This window comes from Dama dama, chromosome 4, assembly GCF_033118175.1.
Source record: "Dama dama isolate Ldn47 chromosome 4, ASM3311817v1, whole genome shotgun sequence".
NCBI lineage: Eukaryota > Metazoa > Chordata > Mammalia > Artiodactyla > Cervidae > Dama > Dama dama.
In genome coordinates, this window is record NC_083684.1 from 30433179 (window position 1) to 30456642 (window position 23464).

The following is a 23464-nucleotide window of genomic DNA, read 5'->3' on the forward strand; positions in this document are numbered from 1 at the left end:
TGAACCCTTTCTGAGGCCTGGACCATATCAGGTCCAAACAGTGACCACTTTGGAGGGAGTCCCTGAAGTATCACCTGAAAACTGTCTCTTTCAAAATGGCTGGGGTAATTTCTGGCTTCTCTTGGGATGTAGAAATCTCTAAGAAATTTACAGCCAACCTTTCTGCAAGAAAAATCTGGATTATTCACAGCTTCATGACTTCTGATTCATTTAAAGAGGTTGCAGGACAATTACCCTGAAGTCTGAAGGAAGATGAGCACCGTGGAAGAGAGATGGGACATGAACATTGGCTGACTGTCTGCTGACAGGTGGAAAATGGAATCACCATGTGTGTGAGTAGAGTGACTTAAAATGAGAATCAAGTGTTAAAGGGCAACTGTGGGCGAGTATGGGAGTATACAGTCCTCAGAAACCAAGGACCTACAGGGGTGTTTACACTCATTGCAGGCCCTTCTGCCTGGACCTCTATCAGGGAGCTTTGAGAAATACTGGTAACAGGTAGTAAGATCGGAGAAAACCTGCCCTAGAGGGGCAGGCTAGAAGCCCTGCTCATACACTTCTTCCCCTAAGAAATGAAATCTCTTAACCACTGGGAAAAGGCAGCACACCCATCGCCACCTTTGGGTCCTGGGGACGGCCTACTGAAGTGGGGCAAGAGGAAAATTTTAGGTTGAAAGCTGGATACATTTTTTTTTAATCAGCAACATAATTTAGCTATAGTTATCCAGGATTTTACCTACTCCCACTTCAATGTCATAGATCTCAGCTTTTGAGTTTGCAAGTGAGGACTTTATAGGTCAAAAAGGAATGGACTTTTACTGGGTGTCTTCTGCCACCGAGTGGTAATTTAGTTCATTGCAAACTGTGGGAAAACCCATTTTAGTCTTAACTAGTCAATGGGACTGAGAAGGCAATGGCACTCCACTCCAGTACTCTTGCCTGGAAAATCCCATGGACAGAGGAGCCTGGTAGGCTGCAGTCCATGGGGTCGCGAATTGTCGGACACGACTGAGCGACTTCACTTTCACTTTTCACTTTCATGCATTGGAGAAGGAAATGGCAATCCACTCCAGTGTTTTTGCCTGGAGAATCCCAGGAACGGGAGAGGCTGGTGGGCTGCTGTCTATGGGGTCGCACAGAGTTGGACACGACTGAAGTGACTTAGCAGCAGCATTAGCAGCACTCAATGGGAAATAGATGAGGAAACAGTGGAAACAGTGTCAGACTTTATTTTGGGGGTGCCAAAATCACTGCAGATGGTGAATGCAGCCATGAAATTAAAAGGCGCTTACTCCTTGGAAGGAAAGTTATGAGCAACCTAGACAGCATATTAAAAAGCAGAGACATTACTTTGCCAACAAAGGTCTGTCTAGTCAAGGCTATGGTTTTTCCAGTGGTCATGTATGGATGTGAGAGTTGGACTATAAAGAAGGCTGAGCACTGAAGAATTGATGCTTGTGAACTGTGGTGTTGGAGAAGACTCTTGAGAGGCCCTTGGACTGCAAGGAGATCCAACCAGTCCATCCTTAAGGAGATCAGTCCTAGGTGGTGGCAAAGAGTCGGACACGACTGAGCAACTGAACTGAACTGAACTGAATAGTTTCAGGCGGACAGCAAAGGGACTCAGCCACATATATCCATGTATCCTTTCTGCCCCTAACTCCTTTCCCATCCAGGCTGTCACATAGCATTGAGCAGAGTTCCCTGTGCTGTACAGTGGGTCCTTATTGGTTATCCATTTTCAATATGGCAATGTGTACATGTCGATCCCAAACTCCCTAATATCCCTTCCCCACATCCTTCCTCCCTGGCAACCATAAGTTCATTCTCTAAGTCTGTGAGTCTGTTTCTAAGCAGCCTGATTTTTTTTCTTCATAGGCGCCAGTTTTTGAGGGTGTCAAGAACTCTCTGATTTTTCAGACCCCTGGGACCCAGAAATATAAAACTCCTTGCCACCAGAGTGAACCACTCAGTGGGTATCCCCACTGTGGCCTGCGTGTGTCGGCCGGCTTTGGGGGAGGGTCACAGGAGCAGTGCAAGGGCAGGGTACTTGCCCAGCCAGGCTTGGCAAGACTGTAGGCACCCACCCAACTGGCCTTGGAGGGACTGCAGAAGTGGTACAGGGGTGAAGCACTTGCTTGGTCAGCTTTAGTGGGACCAAGGGAAAGTCTCAGATGCTGGACATGCCCCCTGGAACTAGCAGGTCAGAGGCAAAGTACAGAAAACCTGTCTGCCAAGCTGATGTTAGCAAGGTAGAGGGAGAAGCAAAACGGGTGCCCACCGGTGCCTGTGTCCCCAGAGAGCATCCCAACAGGTTCCTGCCCCTCCAGCAGATGCTTAAGGATTACCAAATAAATCTTCTTTACAAATGATCTAGGCATCTTTCAAGCTGCTGTTTTTGTGCTAGATCCCAGGCAAGTGAGTTTGAGCATGATCTATTTAAGAGAGAAATCTCCATTCCCTATTGGCCCATAGTTCTTCTGAGCAGGAGCCCTGCTGGGTTTTAAAATCAGGCATCCTGGGAGCTGTCTCTCCAGTTCAGGTCCCAAGGGCTAGTGGGCACAGACACCTCCCTCCTCAGGGATAGGCAGTGTGTTTGTGAGATCCCTCTGCTTGTGGGTCACCATACTGGGGTGGGGTTTGGGGAACACCATGACTCTGCCCAGCCAGCCCATCTTTATGTGGCCCTCTGTTGTAGAGGAGCTGATCTACTACAATTGGTTACCAGTGAGATATTTTCTTCTATAAATTTCCTATCTCTAGCTGTGGCCTTTCATTCTTAGAGAAGTCCCTTTAGCATTTATTGTAAAGCCGGTTTTCTGGTATTGAACTCTTAGCTTTTGTTGTTTAATCGCTAAGTCATGTCCGACTCTTTTGTGACCCAGGGACTGTAGCCTGCCTGGCTCCTCTGTCCATGGGATTTCCCCGGCATGAATACTGGAGTGGGTTGTCATTTCCTTCTCCAGGGAAAATCCAGTTATCCCTACCCAGGGATTGAACCTGCATTGGCAGGTGGATACTTTACCACTGAGTCACCAGGGAAGCCTTCTTGTAGCTTAAACTCTTTATCTTATTTTCAAACCTGAATGATATCCTTGTCAGGTAGAGTATTCTTGATTGTAGGATTTTTCCTTTCATGACTTCAAATATATATGCCACTCCCTCCTGACATGTAGAGTTTCTGCTGAAGAGTCAGCTGATGCTTCATGGGAATTTCATTAGGCATAACTAGTTAGTTTAACCTTGGTGCTTTTAATACTCTCTCTCTAACTTTTGACATTTTGTCATTTTGTCTTGGTGTGGACCTCTTGGTTTGATCTTCTTTGGGACACTCTGTGCTTCCTGGATTGAGATTTCTGTTTCCTTTCCCATATAAGGGAAGTTTTCAGCTATCATTTCTTCAAATAAAATTCGTGCCCCTTTCTCTCTCTCTTCTCTTTCTGGAACCGCAATCCTGCAAATGATAGTATATTGATGTTGTCCCAGAGGTCTTTTAAACTTTTCTAATTTTTTTTTATTCTTTTTTTTTCCTTTTGCACTTTGGGGATCCCCACTACTCTGTCCTGCAGTTCCTGATATGTTCCCTCGTATCACCTATTCTACTGATGATTCCTCTAGCATGTTTTTAATTTCAGTTGTTCTATTCTTCAGCTCCAGTTTTCTTTATACTTTCTCATTCTTTGTTGTGCTTCTCACTGTGTTCATCCAGTCTTCTCGAGTTTGTTGAGGCTGTTTATATTCATTACCTTAAACCCTTTATGGAGTAGATTGCTTATCTCCAGTTCTTCTAGGGTTTTGTCTTATTCCTTCCTTGTAACATATTTTCCTTTTGCCTCCTTTTCCCTAGCTCTGTTTTTATTTTTTGTATTAGATAGGTCAGTTACATCTCCCAGTCTTGGAGAAGTGGCCTCATGCAGCGGTTCTCCTGTGGGAGCCAGCAGCACACTCCCCTCAGGTCACCAAGATTATAGGCTCCAGTGGCGTCACCTGTGAGGATGATCAAGTCTTCCTGTTTGGCAGGGCGGACCACTGCGGCCCACGGTAGGTGGGCTGGTCCCTGGGCCAGGTGGCTGCCAGCGGATCCTGAACTAGGGGTAGGGCCCAGGGCTGGTTTCAGCCCAATCATGGCAGGGCCATGTGCCAGCAGGTTGGCTCTGAGGTTGGGAGGTTTTACAGCTGGTGCTGACCTGTTTATGGGTTCTGGGCCTGCTGATGGGCAGGGCTGTGTCCCAGAGTAGCTGACTGCTCAGCCTGAGGGGTCCTGGGACTTGTGCCAATTAACTGGGGGGTAGGGAAGAGGGAGTGCTAATGGACTAGCGGGAGGGCTCCCAAATGGCACTTGCTAGCACTGGGGTCCTGGTGGTAGAACAGGTGCCCATAAATGGCTCCCACTATAATACTTTTCCTTAGGGGGTATCCCACTTGTCTCCTGCCTCTTCAGGAGGCTCTCCATAATCAGCAAGTGTATCAGATCTAGGCTCCTTTCAAATGACTGCTTCCTTGCTGGGTCTAAGAGTATGTGATATTTTATCTGCACCTTTCCCAAGGCCTCCAGTTCCTCTGCATGCTGGCCTTCAAAGCCAGAGATTCTGGGGACTGGTCTTCCTGGTGCAGGTTCCACAGATTGGGGGCCCTGGTGCCGGCAGGACTCAGACTCCTGGCTCCTTGGGGACAGCCTCTTCAGGTGTGCTTCTCCTCCCGGGTGTGGGCCACCTATGCAGGGGGCGTGGGTCTTCTCCATCCATCCTCTTGCATTGCTGCTTCCTTCTGTGTATCTTAGTTGTGGAAAACCTTTTCTGCTAGTCTTCAGGTCATTCTCATTGTTACCCTATCTGGAGTGCCTGTTGGAGGAGGTGAGTTCAGGGTCTTTCCACTCCACCATGTTGGCCACTGCTTAGAAACTTGTTTTCCAAAAATAAATTACTCAGTGGGAAAAGCATACCACTGATGACCAGCTAGTAATATAAGGATGGGACTGCCTTGTCCACCATCATGACCACTAGGCAGGTGACCAGGCATTGTCTTCATCAAGGGTCACTGCTACTGCAGTCAATTCCTGGAACTTCAGGAGACTTTTCCTTTTGACACGCAGATCTCTGGACAGAAATAACATTATGTTGAGGCTTCCAGGTTCTTTCTGATGCCCCGTTGTGATCAGGTGATTGGATTCCCCAGATGCAGTCCAGTTCTAGGAATGGCTGAAGCAGAGCCCACGTGGGGAACTTTGGCCTGGGTGGATCTTGGAGGGGAGAGCTGCACCCTTGATGCACAGAAGTTGGGGATACCTACACCCCCACTTTAACAGTTACCTGGCACCTCTAAGCCAGAGGGCTGTCTATTCCCTCCATTCTGTATCCATCTGTTGGGGGCTCCCTCTTCCCCACACATTGACTCTCCCTCTCTCTGCTCTGAAAGTAGTAATCACTGTTCTGTCATCTTTCAGCTTCCAAAATACTGTTGCCATCATCTCTTCTGTTTTGTTCGGACACAGCAGCTTGTGCCTTAACAAATGTTATTTTGCTCTCCTTTTAGAAAAACTTGAGAAGGGAGTGGAAATAAATGCATGGGGTTTTTAAATAGATTTTTTAAAATATTTGTTTATTTGGCTGTGTCGTGCCTTAGTCATGTTATGTGGGATCTTTTGCTATAGCCTCTGGACTCTCTAGTTGTGGTGGGCCGGCTAAAGAGTGATCAGGTTCAGTAATTGTGGCCTGTGTGATTAGTTGCTCTGAGGCATGTGGAATCTTAATTACCCAACCAGGGATCGAACCTGCATCCCCTGCATGGCAGGCAAATTCTTAACCACTGGACGACCAGGGAAGTCCCCATAAATGCAAGTTTTGATCCTTCTTCTTTAATAGCAAATGCCAAACTGCTTTTTTAATGAACACTTAAAAACAGTATCCTATATGTTTCTAATTTTTGACTGCTACATAGCATCCCACAGTAGAAACACTTAATAGATTATTTAACCATTTACTTTGTTGGTCATAGGTTATTTCATACTTTTTACTACTATCAGTATTACTGAGGTGAACAATCTGATACAGACAGCTTTGAGCACATTCAGAATTATTCCTCAGTAGAGAATAGCTGGGGAGAAGGCAATGGCAACCAACTCCAGGACTCTTGCCTGGAAACTCCTCCCTTGCTTGGAGACTTCCTTCCATGGTCGGAGGAGCCTGGTAGGCTGCAGTCCATGGGGTCTGAAGAGTCAGACACGACTCAGCGACTTCACTTTCACTTTTCACTTTCATGCATTGGAGAAGGAAATGGCAACCCACTCCAGTGTTCTTGCCTGGAGAATCCCAGGGACAAAGGAGCCGCGTGGGCTGCTGTCTATGGGGTCGCACAGAGTCAGACACAACTGAAGCAACTTAGCAGCAGCAGCAGAGAATAGCTAGGGCAACCCGGATATCCTTTGTAAGTTTTTGGATGTGCTCAACTGCTTCAGTCATGTTCAAAGTCGTGTTCGGGTGAAGCGGATTGCCATTTCCTTCTCCGGGGGGATATATTTTGCCAAATTGGCCCAAGAAATGCTGTATTAATTTATCTCCTACATCAGTTGTGGAACTTCCTGTTTTTCTTGCCAATACTTGGCACAACCACTAAAACTGTTGTGAGGTGATTCCTTGCCGATTGGATAGGTAGAGTTTGATACATATAGTTTTAATCTGCATATCTTGATGTTCATGCTTATTGTACTTTGGAGTGACATTTTATATCTATGTGTAGCTTGAAGGGTACTTGAACCCTGAGCCATATGTTGGGGGAACCGTGGACTATTTCAGCCTCCGCCCACACCACATACTTGTGCCCAGTCTCCAATGTGCTCCTGACCTGCTTCCTAGAAGGACAAGACAGTGATTCAGGGGGATCTCAGTGGGTTACAACTTCCCATGGCTCCTGTTACCTTTCAGAGCAAGAGCAAAGAGCTCACAACAATAGATCCTGGGATCTGACAAAACTTTTTGGCATCTAGCGTTTTGGAGATTCTCCTGTCATTATTCTTGCTGAGGTCTGTGGGAGCCCCTAAGGAAAAACTTTCACCTGCAGAGAACTTAGCCATCTTTGGGAAGGAGAGCTCACCTACCTCCATCTTAGTGAATGTATGGAAGATTCCTTTTAGAGTAACCCTCTTGGCCACTCCAATGGCTTATATGTTTTTCCAGATTCTACTTTCAGAAACACTCTTGGTATCTTGTCATCCCCATCATCTGGGGTGAAACCCAACTCTCCTTAACTTGGTACTTTTCAGAGTAAAAAAAAATTGTCCTGTGTCCATTATTTACCTTTCAGCCCCTGTGGCCTAACCCCAAGAAGCCTTCAAATCCACCTTGCACTGCTGCTAATGTCCTTTCTTCTCTGTTCTCCAAATCCTGCTCACCTCTTAATTCCCAGTATGATCAGAAGTCATGGATAGATTTGGGCATTTATACATATATATGTATGTATATTTATGTATATGTTCTAATGGGTTTCCCAGGTAGTTCAGTGGTAAAGAATCCACCTGAAATGCAGGAGGTGCAAGTTCAATCCCTGGATGGAGAAGTTCCCCTGGAGGAGGGCATGGCTACCCACTCCAAAATCTTGCCTGGAAAATTTCTTGGACAGAGGAGCCTGGAGGGCTGTAGTCCACAGGGTTGCAAAAATTCAGACATGTGATCCTGAGCTCACACACAGGATCTCATGATAATAATGAAACAGATGGTATACTGATATGGCAAAAAAGCATACTGGGTCACTCAGTTGTGTGTGACTCCTTGTGACTCCATGGACTGTAGCCTGCCGCACTTCTCCATCCATGGGATTTCCCAGGTAAGAATACTGGAGTGGGTTGCCATTTCCTCCTCCAGGAGATTTTCCCCACCCAGGGATGGGATCTGCTTCTCTTGCATCTCCTGCCTTGAGTGCACTCCAAACATTGAGAGTTATTGTGCTTATGCAATCATAATCATTTCTGTGAGTGCATTGTATTCTCTCAAAAGCTTTAAATACAGGTTCCCAGCTCCTAACGACCAAGCAAATGATCTCCCTAAGACTGTAATGTTGGAAAAGAAGGAAAGAGAATAACCAGTTAATTATCATGAACTTGAAGCCATGACCTATGACTGTCATGGGGATTAAACAAGAAAAGTTGTTGAGCTCTGGACACCACACAAAGGACCCACAGAAGTTGTGACCTGTAGCCAAGAGTGGAGCTTAGATCTTGCCTAGGTGCCTTAGATCTTCATCACATCTCTCAGTTAAGCTAAGTGTTTGATCAGAAGAGGACAATTGTTAAAAACAAAAACAAAACAGGCCTCAAATGCAGTCACTTCTGCTAAGCCCTCATCATCAGATGAAGATTTAGTATCTTACCTAATTGGAGTTTTAACCTTCCCCAGGAATGGAATCTTAACCAGTCAGTCTCTAATTTCCTGGCCAGCACCAGTGAGGTAATATGCCTCACAGACCCTTTTGTCCCCTTGAAGAAAGTGACACTGCCCAACGTCATCATTTTTCATTTGTTTATGATTTGCTTGTCCAACTCCCACTCTACCTTTCAGAACTTTTCTGCTTGCTAGATGGATTTCTGCTTTGTGTGTGAATCATTTGAAAAGCCAATTATATCTTCAAATTTATGAAGTGGAGCTTTGTTTTTAACATAGGATACTAGATGGGATGTTTAAAATAATTATTTTCTTGAAATATAATTCAAGTGCCATAAAATTCACATTTTTTAAGTGCACAATTAAGTGATATTGCATATTCACAAAGTTGTTTAACCATCACCACTATCCAATCCCATCCCCAGGAAAATTTTCATCACTCCTAAAAGAAACCTCATACCCATTAGGAGTCATTCCTTATTCCCCTCATCCCCAGCCTGTAGAAACCTCTCATCTACTTTGTTTCTGTGGATTTGCTTATTGTGAACATCTCATAAATAAAATCATTCAATATCTGGCCTCCTGTATCTGGCTTTTTCCATTAGCATAATGTTTTTAAGGTTCCTCCACATCGTAGCACGTATCCCTCCTGTATTTCTTTTTATGCCCAAATAATATTCCATTGTGTGGATAGATTATATTATAGATCATAATAGCTCTTTGTCCATTCATCAGGTGATGGGCATTTTTGTTGTTTCCACTTTCAACTCTTTTGACAAACGCTATTTGTGTGCAAGTTTTTGTATAGACATATTATCAGTTATCTTGGGTACATACCTAGGAGTGAAATATGGTAATTCTAAGTTTAATTTTTATTTATTTATTTATTTATGTTTGGCTGCACTAGGTCTCTGTTGCTGCATGAAGACTTTTTTTTTTTTTTTGGTAATTAGTATGGTTTTTTTTCCTATTTATTTTTACTAGTTGGAGGCTAATTACTTTACAATATTGTAGTGGTTTTTGCCATACATTGACATGAATCAGCCATGGATTTACCTGAGTTCCCCATCCTGAACCCTCCTCCCACCTCCCTCCCCATCCTATCCCTCTGGGTCATCCCAGGACACCAACCCCAAGCACTTATCTCATGCATCCAACCTGGACTGGTGATCTGTTTCACACTTGATAATATACATGTTTCAATGCTGTTCTCTCAGATCATCCCACCCTCGCTTTCTCCCATAGAGTCCAAATATTTGTTCTATACATCTGTGTCTCTCTTTTTCTGTGTTGCATATAGGGTTATTGTTACTATCTTTCTAAATTCCATATATATGTGTTAGTATACTGTATTGGTGTTTATCTTTCTGGCTTACTTCACTCTGTATAATGGGCTCCAGTTTTATCCATCTCATTAGAACTGATTCAAATGTATTCTTTTTAATGGCTGAGTAATATTCCATTGTGTATATGTACCACAGCTTCCTTATCCATTCATCTGCTGATGGACACCTAGGTTGATTCCATGTCCTGGCTATTATAAACAGTGCTGTGATGAACATTGGGGTACACATGTCTCTTTCTGATCTGGTTTCCTCGGTGTGTATGCCCAGGAGTGGGATTGCTGGGTCATATGGCAGTTCTATTTCCACTTTTTAAAGAAATCTCCACACTGTTTTCCATAGTGGCTGTATTAGTTTGCATTCCCAACAACAGTGTAAGAGGGTTCGCTTTTCTCCACACCCTCTCCAGCATTTACTGCTTGTAGACTTTTGGATAGCAGCCGTTCTGACTGGCGTGTAATGGTACCCCACTGAGGTTTTGATTTGCATTTCTCTGATAATGAGTGATGTTGAGCATCTTTTCATGTGTTTGTTAGCCATCTGTATGTCTTCTTTGGAGAAATGTCTGCTTAGATCTTTGGCCCAGTTTTTGATTGGGTCATTTATTTTTCTGGAATTGAGCTGCAGGAATTGCTCATATATTTTTGAGATTAATCCTTTGTTTCTTCATTTACTATTATTTTCTCCCATTCTGAAGGCTGTCTTTTCACCTTGCTTATAGTTTCCTTCATTGTGCAAAAGCTTTTAAGTTTCATTAGGTCTCATTTGTTTATTTTTGCTTTTATTTCCAATATTCTGGGAGGTGGGTCATAGAGGATCTTGTTGTGATTTATGTTGGAGAGTGTTTTGCCTATGTTCTCCTCTAGGAGTTTTATAGTTTCTGGTCTTACATTTAGATCTTTAATCCATTTTGAGTTTATTTTTGTGTATGGTGTTAGAAAGTGTTCTAGTTTCGTTCTTTTACAAGTGGTTGACCAGTTTTCCCAGCACCACTTGTTAAAGAGGTTGTCTTTTTTCCATTGTATATTCTTGCCTCCTTTGTCGAAGATAAGGTGTCCATGGTAGGTGGATTTATCTCTGGGCTTTCTATTTTGTTCCATTGATCTATATTTCTGTCTTTGTGCCAGTACCATACTGTCTTGATGACTGTGGCTTTGTAGTAGAGCCTGAAGTCAGGCAGGTTGATTCCTCCAGTTCCATTCTTCTTTCTCAAGATTGCTTTGGCTATTTGAGGTTTTTTTGTATTTCCATACAAATTGTGAAATTATTTATTCTAGTTCTGTGATGAATACCATTGGTAGTTGATAGGGATTGCATTGAATCTATAGATTGCTTTGGGTAGTATACTCATTTTCACAATATTGATTTTTCCAATCCATGAACATGGTATATTTCTCCATCTGTTTGTGTCCTCTTTGATTTGTTTCATCAGTGTTTTACAGTTTTCTATGTATAGGTCTTTTGTTTCTTTAGGTAGATATACTCCTAAATATTTTATTCTTTTTGTTGCAGTGGTGAATGGTATCGTTTCCTTAATTTCTCTTTCTGTTTTCTCATTGTTAGTGTATAGGAATGCAAGGGATTTCTGTGTGTTAATTTTATACTTGCAACTTTACTATATTCATTGATTAGCTCTAGTAATTTTCTGGTAGAGTCTTAAGGATTTTCTATGTAGAGGATCGTGTCATCTGCAAACAGTGAGAGTTTCACTTCTTTTCCTATCTGGATTCCTTTTATTTCTTTTTCTGCTCTGATTGCTGTGGCCAACACTTCCAAAACTATGTTGAATAGTAGTGGTGAGAGTGGGCACCCTTGTCTTGTTCCAGATTTTAGGGGAAATGCTTTCAATTTTTCACCATTGAGGATAATGTTTGCTGTGGGTTTGTCATATATAGCTTTTATTATGTTGAGGTATGTTCCTTCTATTCCTGCTTTCTGGAGAGTTTTTATCAGAAATGGATATCGAATTTTGTCAAAGGCTTTTCTGCATCTATTGAGATAATCATATGGTTTTTATCTTTCAATTTGTTAATGTGGTGTATTACATTGATTGATTTGCAGATATTAAAGAACCCTTCCATTCCTGGTGCATGAGGACTTTATCTAGTTGCAGCAAATGGGGCTACTCTTCATTGCAGTGCACAGGCTTCTCAGTGCAGTGGCTTCTCTTGTTACAGAGCACAGGCTCTAAGGCATGCAGGATTCAGGAGTTGCAGCACACGGGCTCAGTAGTGTGGTGTACAGGCTTAGTTGCTCCACGGCATGTAGGATCTTCCCAGACCAGGGATCAAACCTGTGTCCCCTGCGTTGGCAGGCTGATTCTTAACCACCAAACCACCAGGGAGTCCCTAAGTTTAATTTTTAATCAACTGCCAAGCTGTGTCCCAAAGCAACCCTAACTATTTTATAACCTGTATTTTCCCCTTAACAATGGATCATGACTGTATTCTGTTGGCTATACGTAGAAGTGTGCATCACTAGTTTGAGTGAATGGATAGTATTGTCTTAGCCAGCTAAATATCAATGTCAGAGCGTATTTGGAGAATTCTTTTTTGTTGGACATTTAATGATTCTATGAAACAGATTTTGAGCATCTTCTTTGCATCCCCACCAGGAAGATGACACTCTCCCAGGTATATCCAGAGCACATTATATATACAGCACATGTCCTTATATATGGTGCTTTCACATTGCATGGCAAGATCCCCATAGCTTCCCCCACCTATTTTATCTAGTACATGGTGAACTCCTCTGGGCACTAGAACGTGTCTTAAATGTACCTTTGTATCCATACTTCCCAGCATAGAGCCAAATATTTGATAGATGTTTGCAGAATGAATGATTAAATGAAACAATGAATAGATGGAAAGATGGATGGTTAGAGTCAGGGACTGTGAAGAGATAGTGTTCCTTTGCTATAAGAACATTCTGTCCAAAGATCCTTGCCTGGAGAAGTAGTGAGTCCCCAGACCCTGGAGGTGTGCAAAAGGAGGCTGAGTTAATTGTCAGGAACACTGTAAAGTTAATCCAGGCATCAAAAGGGAAACGGGATGAAATTTAAGATGCTTCCAAAGTGGAAAGCATGGAATTCTATGAAACAGAAACCTGGGAAAGCTAAGAGATTTGCCATATGTTCTCCAACTGGACAGCTGTGGAGCCAGGAGTCGCTCTGAAAGTTCTTGAGCTGTTCTGAGGACCACAGACCAAAGCGTCAGTTCGGTCGCTCAGTCGTGTCTGACTCTTTGCAACCCCATGGATTGCAGCATGCCAGGCTTCCCTGTCCATCACCAACTCCCAGAGCTTACTCAAACTCATGTCCATCGAGTCGGTGATGCCATCCAACCGTCTCATTCTCTGTCATCCCCTTCTCCTCCTGCCTTCAATATTTCCCAGCATCAGGGTCTCTTCCAATGCGTCAGTATTTGCATCAGGTGGCCAAAGTATTGGAGTTTCAGCTTCAGCATCAGTCCTTCCAATGAATATTCAGGACTGATTTCCTTTAGGGTTGACTGACTGGATCTTCTTGCAGTCCAACCATCTCTCAAGAGTCTTCTCCAACACCACAGTTCAAAAGCATCAATTCTTCGGCGCTCAGTTTTCTTTATAGTCCAACTCTCACATCCATACATGACTACTGGAAAACCATAGCTTAGACTAGACGGACCTTTGTGGGCAAAGTAATGCCTCTGCTTTTTAATATGCTGTCTAGGTTGGTCACAGCTTTTCTTCCAAGGAGCAAGCATGTTCTAATATCATGGCTGCAGTGATTTTGGAGCCCAAGAAAATAAAGTCTCTCACTGTTCCCATTGTTTCCCCATCTATTTGCCATGAAATGATGGGATTGGATGCCATGATCTCAGTTTTCTGAATGTTGAGTTTTAAGCCAATTTTTTCACTCTCTTCTTTCACTTTCATCAAGAGGCTCTTTAATTCTTCACTTTCTGCCATAAGGGTGGTGTCATCTGCATATCTGAGGTTATTGATGTTTCTCCCAGCAATCTTGATTCCAGCTTGTGCTTCATCCAGCCTGGCATTCCACATGATGTACTCTGCATATAAGTTAAATAAGCAGGGTGACAATATACAGCCTTAAGGTACTCCTTTCCTCATTTGGAACCAGCCTTTTGTTCCACCAAAGTGTGCCCTTGTCTAAAGGCCTCTGTTTGCTTATCCCTGCTTTGGGTAGCTCACAGTGCACTAAGGTTAGAATCCAGGAAAGGAGAGACACTTGTGAAACTAGTGGTTGAACAAGTCAGTGACTATCTGTAGTTAGGGAGTTTAATGCAGGCTCTTCTGATAAAAGTCAAAATCTAGCAGGGCGGGGCCTGGACGGGCTTGGCCGCTGAAACTTCAGGGCTTGCATCTTAGGGAGCAGGGAGAGCTTTTCTGCTGTCTCCTCATCAGGCTCTTGGGCGGCGGGGGCGGGGCTGGGGAGAGCCGGATGGGGCGGGGACTGGGCGGCCTCATTCATAGGGCCCTCGGTAGGAGCAGACACCTGAGGACGCAGAGCTTGCTGTCCCCTCACGATGTGGCTCGTCGCTCTGGTCCTGACCTCCCTCGCCATTTCCGCGGCTTGGGGTGAGTCCTCCTGAAATGCAAATAGCGGGCGGTTTTTGGGAATCCTTGTGAGGGACCAGGGGGAGGAGAAGCGTACAGGGCAAAGCAGTGACAAGCCTCCGGGTCCGCAGCTGCCGGGTCCCGCTGCAGCGCGCGCTGTCAGGACTCTGAGGCTCGGCCAATTCCCGGCGGCGACAGGAGAAGAAGGGGAGGGTACACCCTGGGAGCCGCAGCTGCGCCGGCCGTGCCACCTGCAGGAGGGCAGCCAACTCACCTATCCTGAGCACCTGAGGACTTTGGCGAGCTCCGTGTGTTTGCCCCTTGATCATTAGTCCAGTATGGCTAAAAGTGGGTTAGTGGAGTATTAACGTCCACTCTGGAGTCAGCGTGGGTGGGTTCCCATCCAAGGCAGCATTCAGGAGCTGTGTGTTCTTAAACAAGGGATGTTTCTTTTCTGTGTCTCAGGTTTGCACGGCTAAAATGGGGGTGAGAACTCTATCTACATCACTGGGCTCTTGTAAGTGTGAAGTGGGTTGTTTCTAAAGAGTGTCTGGAATTGGAGAAAGTGAAAAGACAGTGATTCATAAGTAAAAGAGTTGTTTTAACTTACAGTGTATTAATAGACACTCTGAGGTGTGCTAAAGCCCATGGATCAGGAGCCAATTGCCATTTAAGAGATAGTTTGTTTTTCCCAATTCCCAGAGGAGGGGGTGTGACACCACCTGGTGGGCTAGAAGTTGAAGCCCCAGGTGTGTGAGGGGCAGAGGAAGAACGGAGGAATCAGGGGCCAAAACTTTATATTGGTTGTGGGGTGGGGTGGATAGGGTGAGGGAACTAGCCAATCCCCCCATGTTCTAGGGCTTAGGGACTGCCCACTACTGTTAGGTACTTTGCCCTAGAATGATTAGGGCAGGATGATAGTGGCCATTGTGGAGGGCCTGATAAAGAAGGTGACTGGGGTTCAGCCTCTGACAGGCTGGAAGAGAAAGTTCTTTCCTGTCTCCAGGGATCGGCTAACTCTGGGAGGGGCAGTCGGCGGAGAATCAGCAAGGCTCCGGGTATCAAAGCATCAGAATAGACAGCATAGAAGACATGGTTACTACAAGGGTGCAACAAGAGCCCTCAGAATGCATCTGTACCATTTTGTAGATGGAAAAACTGAGGCTCAGAGAGGGAATGTATGTATCCAAAGTCAGCTGTAAAATCACGCTCTGAATTCCATCCCTGTCTCCTGAGTCCAGGCCCAGTGATCTGACAGCACTGTCTACCCTGGGTTTAATCCTCCTCATGGTGCTGTGACACTGTGAGAGGCCTGGAACTGAGGGTAAGAGCAGAGTAAGAAGCACATTAGTGCTGATTATCCCCTTTCTGCTGGTTTATCTGGGTAGAGTCAGTCTCTTTCCATCTTTTACAAATCCGTACTGGCTTCCTCCATTTCTTCAGGTACCTCTTTTGTAAAATGGACATATTAATGTTTCCCTAGAGAGGCTTTTGTCATTGGAATATCCACGTGGCACAGAGAAAGTACTCAATACACAGCATTACGTGTACCTCACGTGGTAACTGCTGCAGTCACCATCGTTGCCTATGCCCCACATCTCATCACCCACTTTTTCACCTTTGCCAATTGGGCATCTGTCCACTTCTCGCCTCTTGAAGGCTGTCATCGATGGGTCTATAAGACCAGATCTGGGTTATTCTTCTCTGTTCTGGCCACACGCTTTGAGGGAGAGGTTGTCCTTTTGTCTGTATCTAAAGAGGAACAATTGGGAGGGTGAGAGGCTGGAAATCATTTCCTGTAGGATGCTTAAACAAACTGCAGCTGTTGAGGATGGACAAGAGAGGACTTGAGAGATGAGCATGAACAGGGGTCACACTAAAGCCACCTGCCTCATAGAGGCGCAGGATGTCCCCAAGCAGCGAGGACCAGGCCTGACGTGGCAAGTGTAGGAGACGCATTTGAGCCCAGTGAGAAGGAACTGTCTGCTCCATGGGAATGCGAGAGACAGAATGTGACCCCCAGTCTCCCTCCCTCTGGTGACCCTGTGAGTTAGGAAGGACAGTTAGCTTCACTCTCTCTCAGATAAGAAGCTGAGGCTTAGAAAGTTGAGAGGACATTCAGGATCACACGGCAAAGGTAACAAAGTCCACCCAGAATCCAGTTCAAACCTTCACCACTGACGTGTCCTCATTTCCTCTCAATGTCCACCAGGGCTGCCACCCTCACCACCTATTGTGGAGACTTCTCAGGGCAGAGTCCTGGGAAAATATGTCAGCTTGAAAGGATTTGCACAGCCTGTGGCCGTCTTCCTGGGAATTCCTTTTGCCAAGCCTCCTCTTGGATCCTTGAGGTTTGCTCCGCCGCAGCCTGCAGAGCCATGGACCTTCGTGAAGAATACCACCTCTCACCCTCCAATGTAAGTCGGGCGTGTGGCTTTTTGGCATCTTTCTGTGGGGATGCTAGTCTCAAAGGGATGCAGGAAGGAGCCAAGGCAATCTTCTGAGTGGCTCATACTTTGTTCTCGAATCCTCAAGATATTGTAGATCCTTACCAGCATTCCAGAATTCTCACAGCACTGTAGAGCCTTTATTCAACCAATATTTCTGGAGCACCTCCTGTATGTCAGGCGTGTTCTAGTTTCCTGAGATCCATCAGTGACCCAAAAAATTATCCCACCCTCATGCAACTTGCCTTTGTAGTAGGGAAAGACAGATCCTGAGCAATATGCAAGGTAACAGATTATATAATATATAAGAATAGGCTAAGTGCTTTGGAATAAAAGAAGGAGTTGAGCAGTGGTGAGGGTGGGACAGAAGTAATGATTCTATATATATTCTCCTGTCTTGATCTTCACTGCAGCTGGGGAGTGAGGTGGGCCAGGAGGTGTGTGGGTGGGGAGTCTTTGGGGTATCGCCAGTTCCTAACTCCCAGGTGTGACTGCTGCCTAGTAAGGAGGAGAGCAATGGTTGGTGTGTCCTAGTCACTGTGTCCACGTTGAGCAAAGAGGTCAGCCGTCCCCCAGAACACCTAGGACATCTACATGCGTGGATCTCTGGGGATTTCCAGGATCTGCCCCATGCCGCTAGTTTCCACCCTTAGGTGAGGTCCAGAACCACGTCATTAACACAACGAATGATGTGCCTGTCACTCTCTTCACTTAGGGAATTCCTAGGGTTTTAGGAACTCCTTGCAGGAAATAGGAAGACCAAAGATATATTTCTTATTATATCACAGTATCATATCACACAATACAGTTACCTTTTTTTTTTTTTAAAACATAATTTTAAAATTTTATTTATTAAGTCTTTGTTGCTGCACGTGGGCTTTCCCTAGTGGCAAGGAACAGGGGCTACTCTGCTGTTGAGATCCAGTGGCTTCTGCTTTCGGTGGCTTCTCTTGTGAAGCACGGGCTGTAGGGCTCGGACTCAGTCGTTGTGCACCCGGGCTTTGCTATCCCACAGCATGTGAGAGCGTCCCAGGCCGGGGAGCAAACCGATGTCCCTGCATTGCAAAGCAGACTCTTAACCATTGGACCACCAGGGAAGCCCGATACAGATACTTTGGATGTCTGCTTTGCTCATTTGTATCATGAACATGGTTATATGTCATTACACGTCACAGCCTGACATTAGATTACATTGGGTATTGAGGTATAGCTTATTTACCCAGTCTCTTATTTGGGACTGTTAAGTTCTTCTTGATATTTTTGATAGCATCATTAGCACTGTGATGAACATCCTCTAGCCAAACCTTTATGCACATTCACAGTAATTGGGGCTAAGTTCCAAGAAATGACATTTCTGAGTAAAAGAGTATCCCCTTTTGTTAAATTTCCTTCCAGAAATGTTCCAACTACACTCTTTCCATTAATATATGAAAACTTTCATTCACCAGACCCTAGCCAATGCTTGAGATTATTAAAAAATGTTTTGGCTATTGGATAGGCAGAATAATAATAATTATTAGCATCATAATTATTTATATAATTTTAGAGTTATTCTGCATTTATCTCCATACTAGTGATGTTGCACTCTCTTTCCCATTAAATTTTTATTGTCTCCTTTTATGAATACTATATCCCCTTGCCTTGGTGATCTGGGGAAAGCTCCCCCGGATGGAAATCAGAAGGGTCTCTTAGGGGCTCTGACAGTCCCTTGACAGCTATGTCATCCAAGCACCTCAGTACTGGGGGCCGCCATCCCTGCTTTCTGGAAATCTGGAAATGTGGTTTATAATGTCCTCAGAAACATAAGCACTGCATAGTCTGACTCTTCCTGGTCGTGTGATCTTGGGCGGGTTCTGTAACGTCTCTGTGCCTCAATTTTCTCAACTGTAAATTGGGAACAATAATAGAACCCACATCATGGGTCTGATCTGAAGAATTTTAAAAATAATTTTATTTACCGTTTATTTTTGTCTGTGCTGGGTCTTTGATGCTGTGTGGGCTTTATCTAGTTGCGGACAGCGGAGGCTACTCTCTAGTTGCAGTGAGTGGGCTTCTTGTTTCAATGGCTTCTCTTATGGAGCACTGGCTCCAGGGCACGCAGGCTTCAGTAGTTGAGGCTCCCAGGCTCTAGAGCACAGACTTAGTACTTGTGGCTCAGAGGCTTAGTTGCCCCGTGGCATGTGGGATCTTTCCAGATCAGGGATTGAAACTGTGTCTCCTGCACTGGCAGGCAGATTCTTTACCACTGAGCCACCAGGGAAGCCCCTGATCTGAAGATTTTGTGGTTGTTCTGTCCATAAGTTATGTCTGGATCTTTGCAACCCCATGGACTGTAGCCCATCAGACTCCTCTGTCCTCCACTATCTCCTGGACTCAAATTCATCTCCCTTGAGTCAGTGATGCTATCTAACCATCTCATCCTCTGCCACCCCCTTTTCCTTTTGCCTTCAATCTTTCCCAGCATCAGGGTCTTTTCCAACAAGTTGACTCTTAGTATCACGCGGCCAAAGTATTGGAGTTTCAGCACCAGCAATAGTCATTCCAATGAATATTAAGGGCTGATTTCCTTTAGGATGGACTGGTTGAATCTACTTGCAGTCCAAGGGACTCTCAAGAGTCTTCTCCAGCACCACAATTCAAAAGCATCAATTCTTTAGCCTTCAGCCTTCTTTATGGACCAATTCTCACATCTATACATGACTACTGGAAAAGCCATAGCCTTGACTCTACAGATCTTTATCGGCAAAGTGATGTCTCTGCTTTTTAATATGCTGTCTAGGTTTGTCATAGCTTTCCTTACAAGGAGCAAGTGTCTTTTAAATATTAAGTATTGCCTGTTACCACTGTTAAATCTTTCAGATCCATTATTTTGGCAATGCATAACACTTGACAAGATGAGCTGACAGAATCTTAGCATGTCAGTGCTGCAAGACCCTTATAGAAATCATTCCCCTCACTTAGACATGGCAGACTGGGACCCAGAACAGGGAAGGAACTTGCCCAACGTCACCCAGCATGTAAGTGGCAGAGGCAGAACTAGAACCAAGTTCTCCTAATGTTGCACCACAAATATTTTGCCCTTGGCCTGTTGCATGCCTTAAATGACGGCCAACAGAGTGGCTTCTCACCGTTTTTGGAAGTCTCCCGTTAACTGGAACTCCTGGTTGACCTGTAGAGGAGAGTGAGCACCGTGGACTCGCTATGCATCAGAGAGCCAGCTGCAACCAGGGCATGCAGGAAATGATCCACTTCCAGGCTCATAAGTAGCATCTTCTTGACACAATGCATTCCGAAGTCTCCTGAAAGGGGGAGGTGCCAGGCCTTCTCATTAGTCCTCTCCCCAGAGACCTTGGTGAGCCCTAGAGCCCCCTATCCTGACTCCCCCCTCCCCACCCCCAGGTAGCCGCCTACCCATTCCAGTGTCTGGAATCTGGTAAGACAGCTCTGTTTACAGGCTTAATTCTCCCACCCCAAGACCTGGCCTTACTACAGGAGACATCTCCTTGGTCATCTCTGATTGCACATCAGGAGTTCTTCTCTTTCCTTGCCCCTCCCAGGTGCTCCCAAAGCACAGTGTTGGCGGAAATGTCCTCCGAACTCATTAGCATTGGAACCGAGAGCATTAAGCCTAAAATATCCGAAGACTGTCTTTACCTAAATATTTACACCCCTGCTGACTTGACCAAGAGAAGCAAGCTGCCAGTAAGCAATGGGAACCCCTGGTCAAGGCTGGTGTAGACTAGAAGGGGATGAAGGGGGTGTAAAGGAGGGGCATCTTGGGTCAAGGGTCTTCTGGGACCCCGGGGCTTTCTTTAGCACCACGGCCAAACCTGACATCAGGGAGCACAGGTTGCCCACACCTGTGTCCCCTCGACCAGAGTAGGGCCCCTGGGGGAGATGGCTGCACATCTGTAATGCATATTTGAATTTTTCTGATGTCTCTCACGCTAATAGATGGACAAGAAGGATGACTCTTAGTTGCTAGGTTAGGAATCTGATACCCAGAGTAGGTAAAACATAATTTCCAATAAAGTTAGAGCTGGAAGGAACCTTGGAGATAAAGCAACAAATCAACCCTTCCTTTACAGACAGAGAAACTGAGGCCGAGTGAGGGGAAGGGGAGGTCACAGAGGAGGGTTGGCAGGACTGGAGCGCCGGGCCCCTGGAATAGCCGAGAGCTCTCTGACACAGGCTAGCATGGAGCCTGTGTGTGGCCTTCCCTCAGCACACAGAGACCCTCTCTGACAACTTCCTGTCACTTGGTATCACAGGTTGGGGGGCAGAGCCTGGAGCAACAAGGTTGCACTTTCCTTTGCCAACTATCAAGATTTTCTTGTAGTAAATTTCACTTCCTAATTATCTTTGGCCCAGGCTAGTGATGCAGTGAGTCAGCATTTCCAGAATAAATGGAGCCCAGAGACAGGGCAGCCTTCCAGACTCAGGTTGGAGTGTGGGGCTGGTCTGCTAGAAAAGGAGGGGTCAGTGGGGGTAGAGACAGGGCTGGGCGCACCCAGCCATCTCCCAGGAACACCCCTGGCATGGTGCCCAGATGTGGAGGAGGGTGTCTGAACTTGGGACTAGAAGCCTGAAGAGGTGGGGACAATTGATCACTCATGCATTCATTCACTTGCCTGTGACATACTTAGTGCTCCCACACACGTACTAGGAGTGGGGATGAAGAGAAAAGAGGAACGTAGAACTATGACCGCATAGCCCCTGCCTTTGAGGATGGGCACCGAGCTGGACTGGCTTCTTCAGCAAATCACTGCTGACCAGCCCTTGGCTCAGCCTGGACTCAAGAGATGAGTGCAAACTCAGTCCCTCCACCCGGAGGCAGTCAAGGATCGGAGGTGCTGGAGGAGCAGGGGCTCTGGGAGCCCGAGGCTGGAGAACCTCTACTGTGGACACAGACTCTGGAACTGCAGAGTCTGGGTGTAAATACTAGTGCTGCCTTTTACTGCCTGAGAGACCTGGCTCTGTTTCCTCAAATCAGGGATAATCACACGTGAGTTTTCAGTGATGAATATGAAGATTTATGGCAGTGTCTGGCACAGCACACGAGGCAACTTCCTGATGCATTAGTTAGAGTGGAAGGGAAGGAGTTCCTCCTGCCCCAGCAGCCAACCTACTGCACCATGGCCACTGGCTGCTGTGTGCTGGGTGGCTCAACATATGGACTCTGCAGCCAGACTGCCTGGGTTCAAGGCTGCCTCCACTGCCTAGTAGCTGCGTGACCTCAGGGTGGTTAAGTGCCCCCATTTTCCTGTCCATGAAACGGGCTATTAGTAGTCCCTCGTTCATGGATGGGTTATTTTTAAATGCTTAAATTAATACTTGGCACATAGTTCATGCATGAGTTCTTCAAATTTTTTGTTAACAAAATCATTATAATATTACATTAATTATTCTCACTTTCTTGCTATGTGAACTCCTTAAATTTGGGGACTTGCATTATGAATGGCCTCAATTCTTGCCACAGCCCCTGGCATCTAGTAGGTTTTCAGATCACATTCATCAAATGGTTGAAGACTTCTTGGAGGAGGTGGTTTTTAGGCTGGGCTTTGGAGGATGGGTGAGATTTGGGGAGCAGAAGGAGGCAGTAGGAAGGTATAGTAAGATGAGGTACCACCCAGGGCATAGGCTTCTTGACATGATCATTCATTCACAGGAGAAGTTTAATTCACCACACAAAAGGTAACTAAGATGAAGCTGAAACAAGCTTCTAACCAAGGGCTTCTGCGTGCTGAGTGTGCTGAGCTGTGTGAGGAATCCAGGAGTGAGGGAGGTGGGAGTGTTGGAAAGAATATGATTCACGAGCCTTGGCTGATCCCATGATGATGTTCTCAGCATGAAGAGCGCTGCTGAGAGCAGGTGGCCCTGGGGCAGGGAAGACAGACAGGGGCAGCCAGGGTGCCCTGACTTGGGTGGTGGCCTGGGCCGCAGATGGAGAATGCGTAGGTGACCAAACGAGACAGCCTCTGAGGTCTAACCCAGCTCTGCTTTCTGTAACCTGTGTGGTTGCGCACCCCCCAATCCAGGTGATGGTGTGGATTCATGGAGGAGCTCTGTTGTTGGGAGGAGCATCACCCTATGATGGGATGGTCCTCTCTGCCCGTGAAAACGTGGTGGTGGTGACCATTCAGTACCGCCTGGGCATCTGGGGATTCTTCAGGTAAGACCCTGGACTCTCCCGGTGGCAAATTGTCCCCAGTGTAGGGGTGCTAGGACCCCACTCTGGTCACGAAAGCCCTCAATGGGATCCTTGCTAGGCTCCCTACTAAGACATCTGAGTCCCCTCATAACTGGGCTCCACCTACATTCTCATTCCCCAGCCACCCTGGTCCACTTACTCTTGAGCTCTTACATAAAGCACCTAATCTACCTGACAAACTCCTATTATTCCTACAAAGCCCAACCCATTGTTATCTCATCTGATCTACTTATCTCTTTTTCACTGTGCTGCCTGGCATGTTGCTCTGTCTCTAAGATGATAGTCACAGCACTTGTAACACAGCACTTGGAGGCTCGCACACCTTATCTCCTGGGAAGTAAATGTATATCACCAAGTGTGAAATAGATGACCAGTCCAAGTTCAACGCATGAAGAGGGCACTCAAAGCCGGTGCAGCGGGACGACCCAGAGGGATGGGGTGGGGACGGAGCTGGGAGGGGGGCTCAGGATGGGGGGGACACATGCACACCCGTGGCTGATTCGCGTCAATGGATGGCAGAACCCACCCCAATAT

At 45.8% G+C, this 23464-nt stretch overlaps 1 protein-coding gene across 4 annotated transcripts in view; it reads left to right on the forward strand.

Annotated features, from left to right (window-relative positions):
• Positions 1 to 14152: 14152 nt before the first annotated feature.
• LOC133053999 (liver carboxylesterase-like) overlaps positions 14153 to 23464 on the forward strand; it is a 28102-nt gene continuing 18790 nt past the window's right edge. For 3 of the 4 annotated variants that reach the window (XM_061138547.1, XM_061138548.1, XM_061138549.1), the window contains exons 1-4: positions 14153 to 14293; positions 16485 to 16689; positions 20277 to 20421; positions 22758 to 22891. In XM_061138547.1, coding sequence (XP_060994530.1) covers positions 14242 to 14293; positions 16485 to 16689; positions 20277 to 20421; positions 22758 to 22891 — 536 coding nt within the window. In that variant the 5' untranslated portion in view covers positions 14153 to 14241. The remainder of the gene's footprint in view (positions 14294 to 16484; positions 16690 to 20276; positions 20422 to 22757; positions 22892 to 23464) is intronic. The other variant, XM_061138550.1, reaches the window with a different exon arrangement.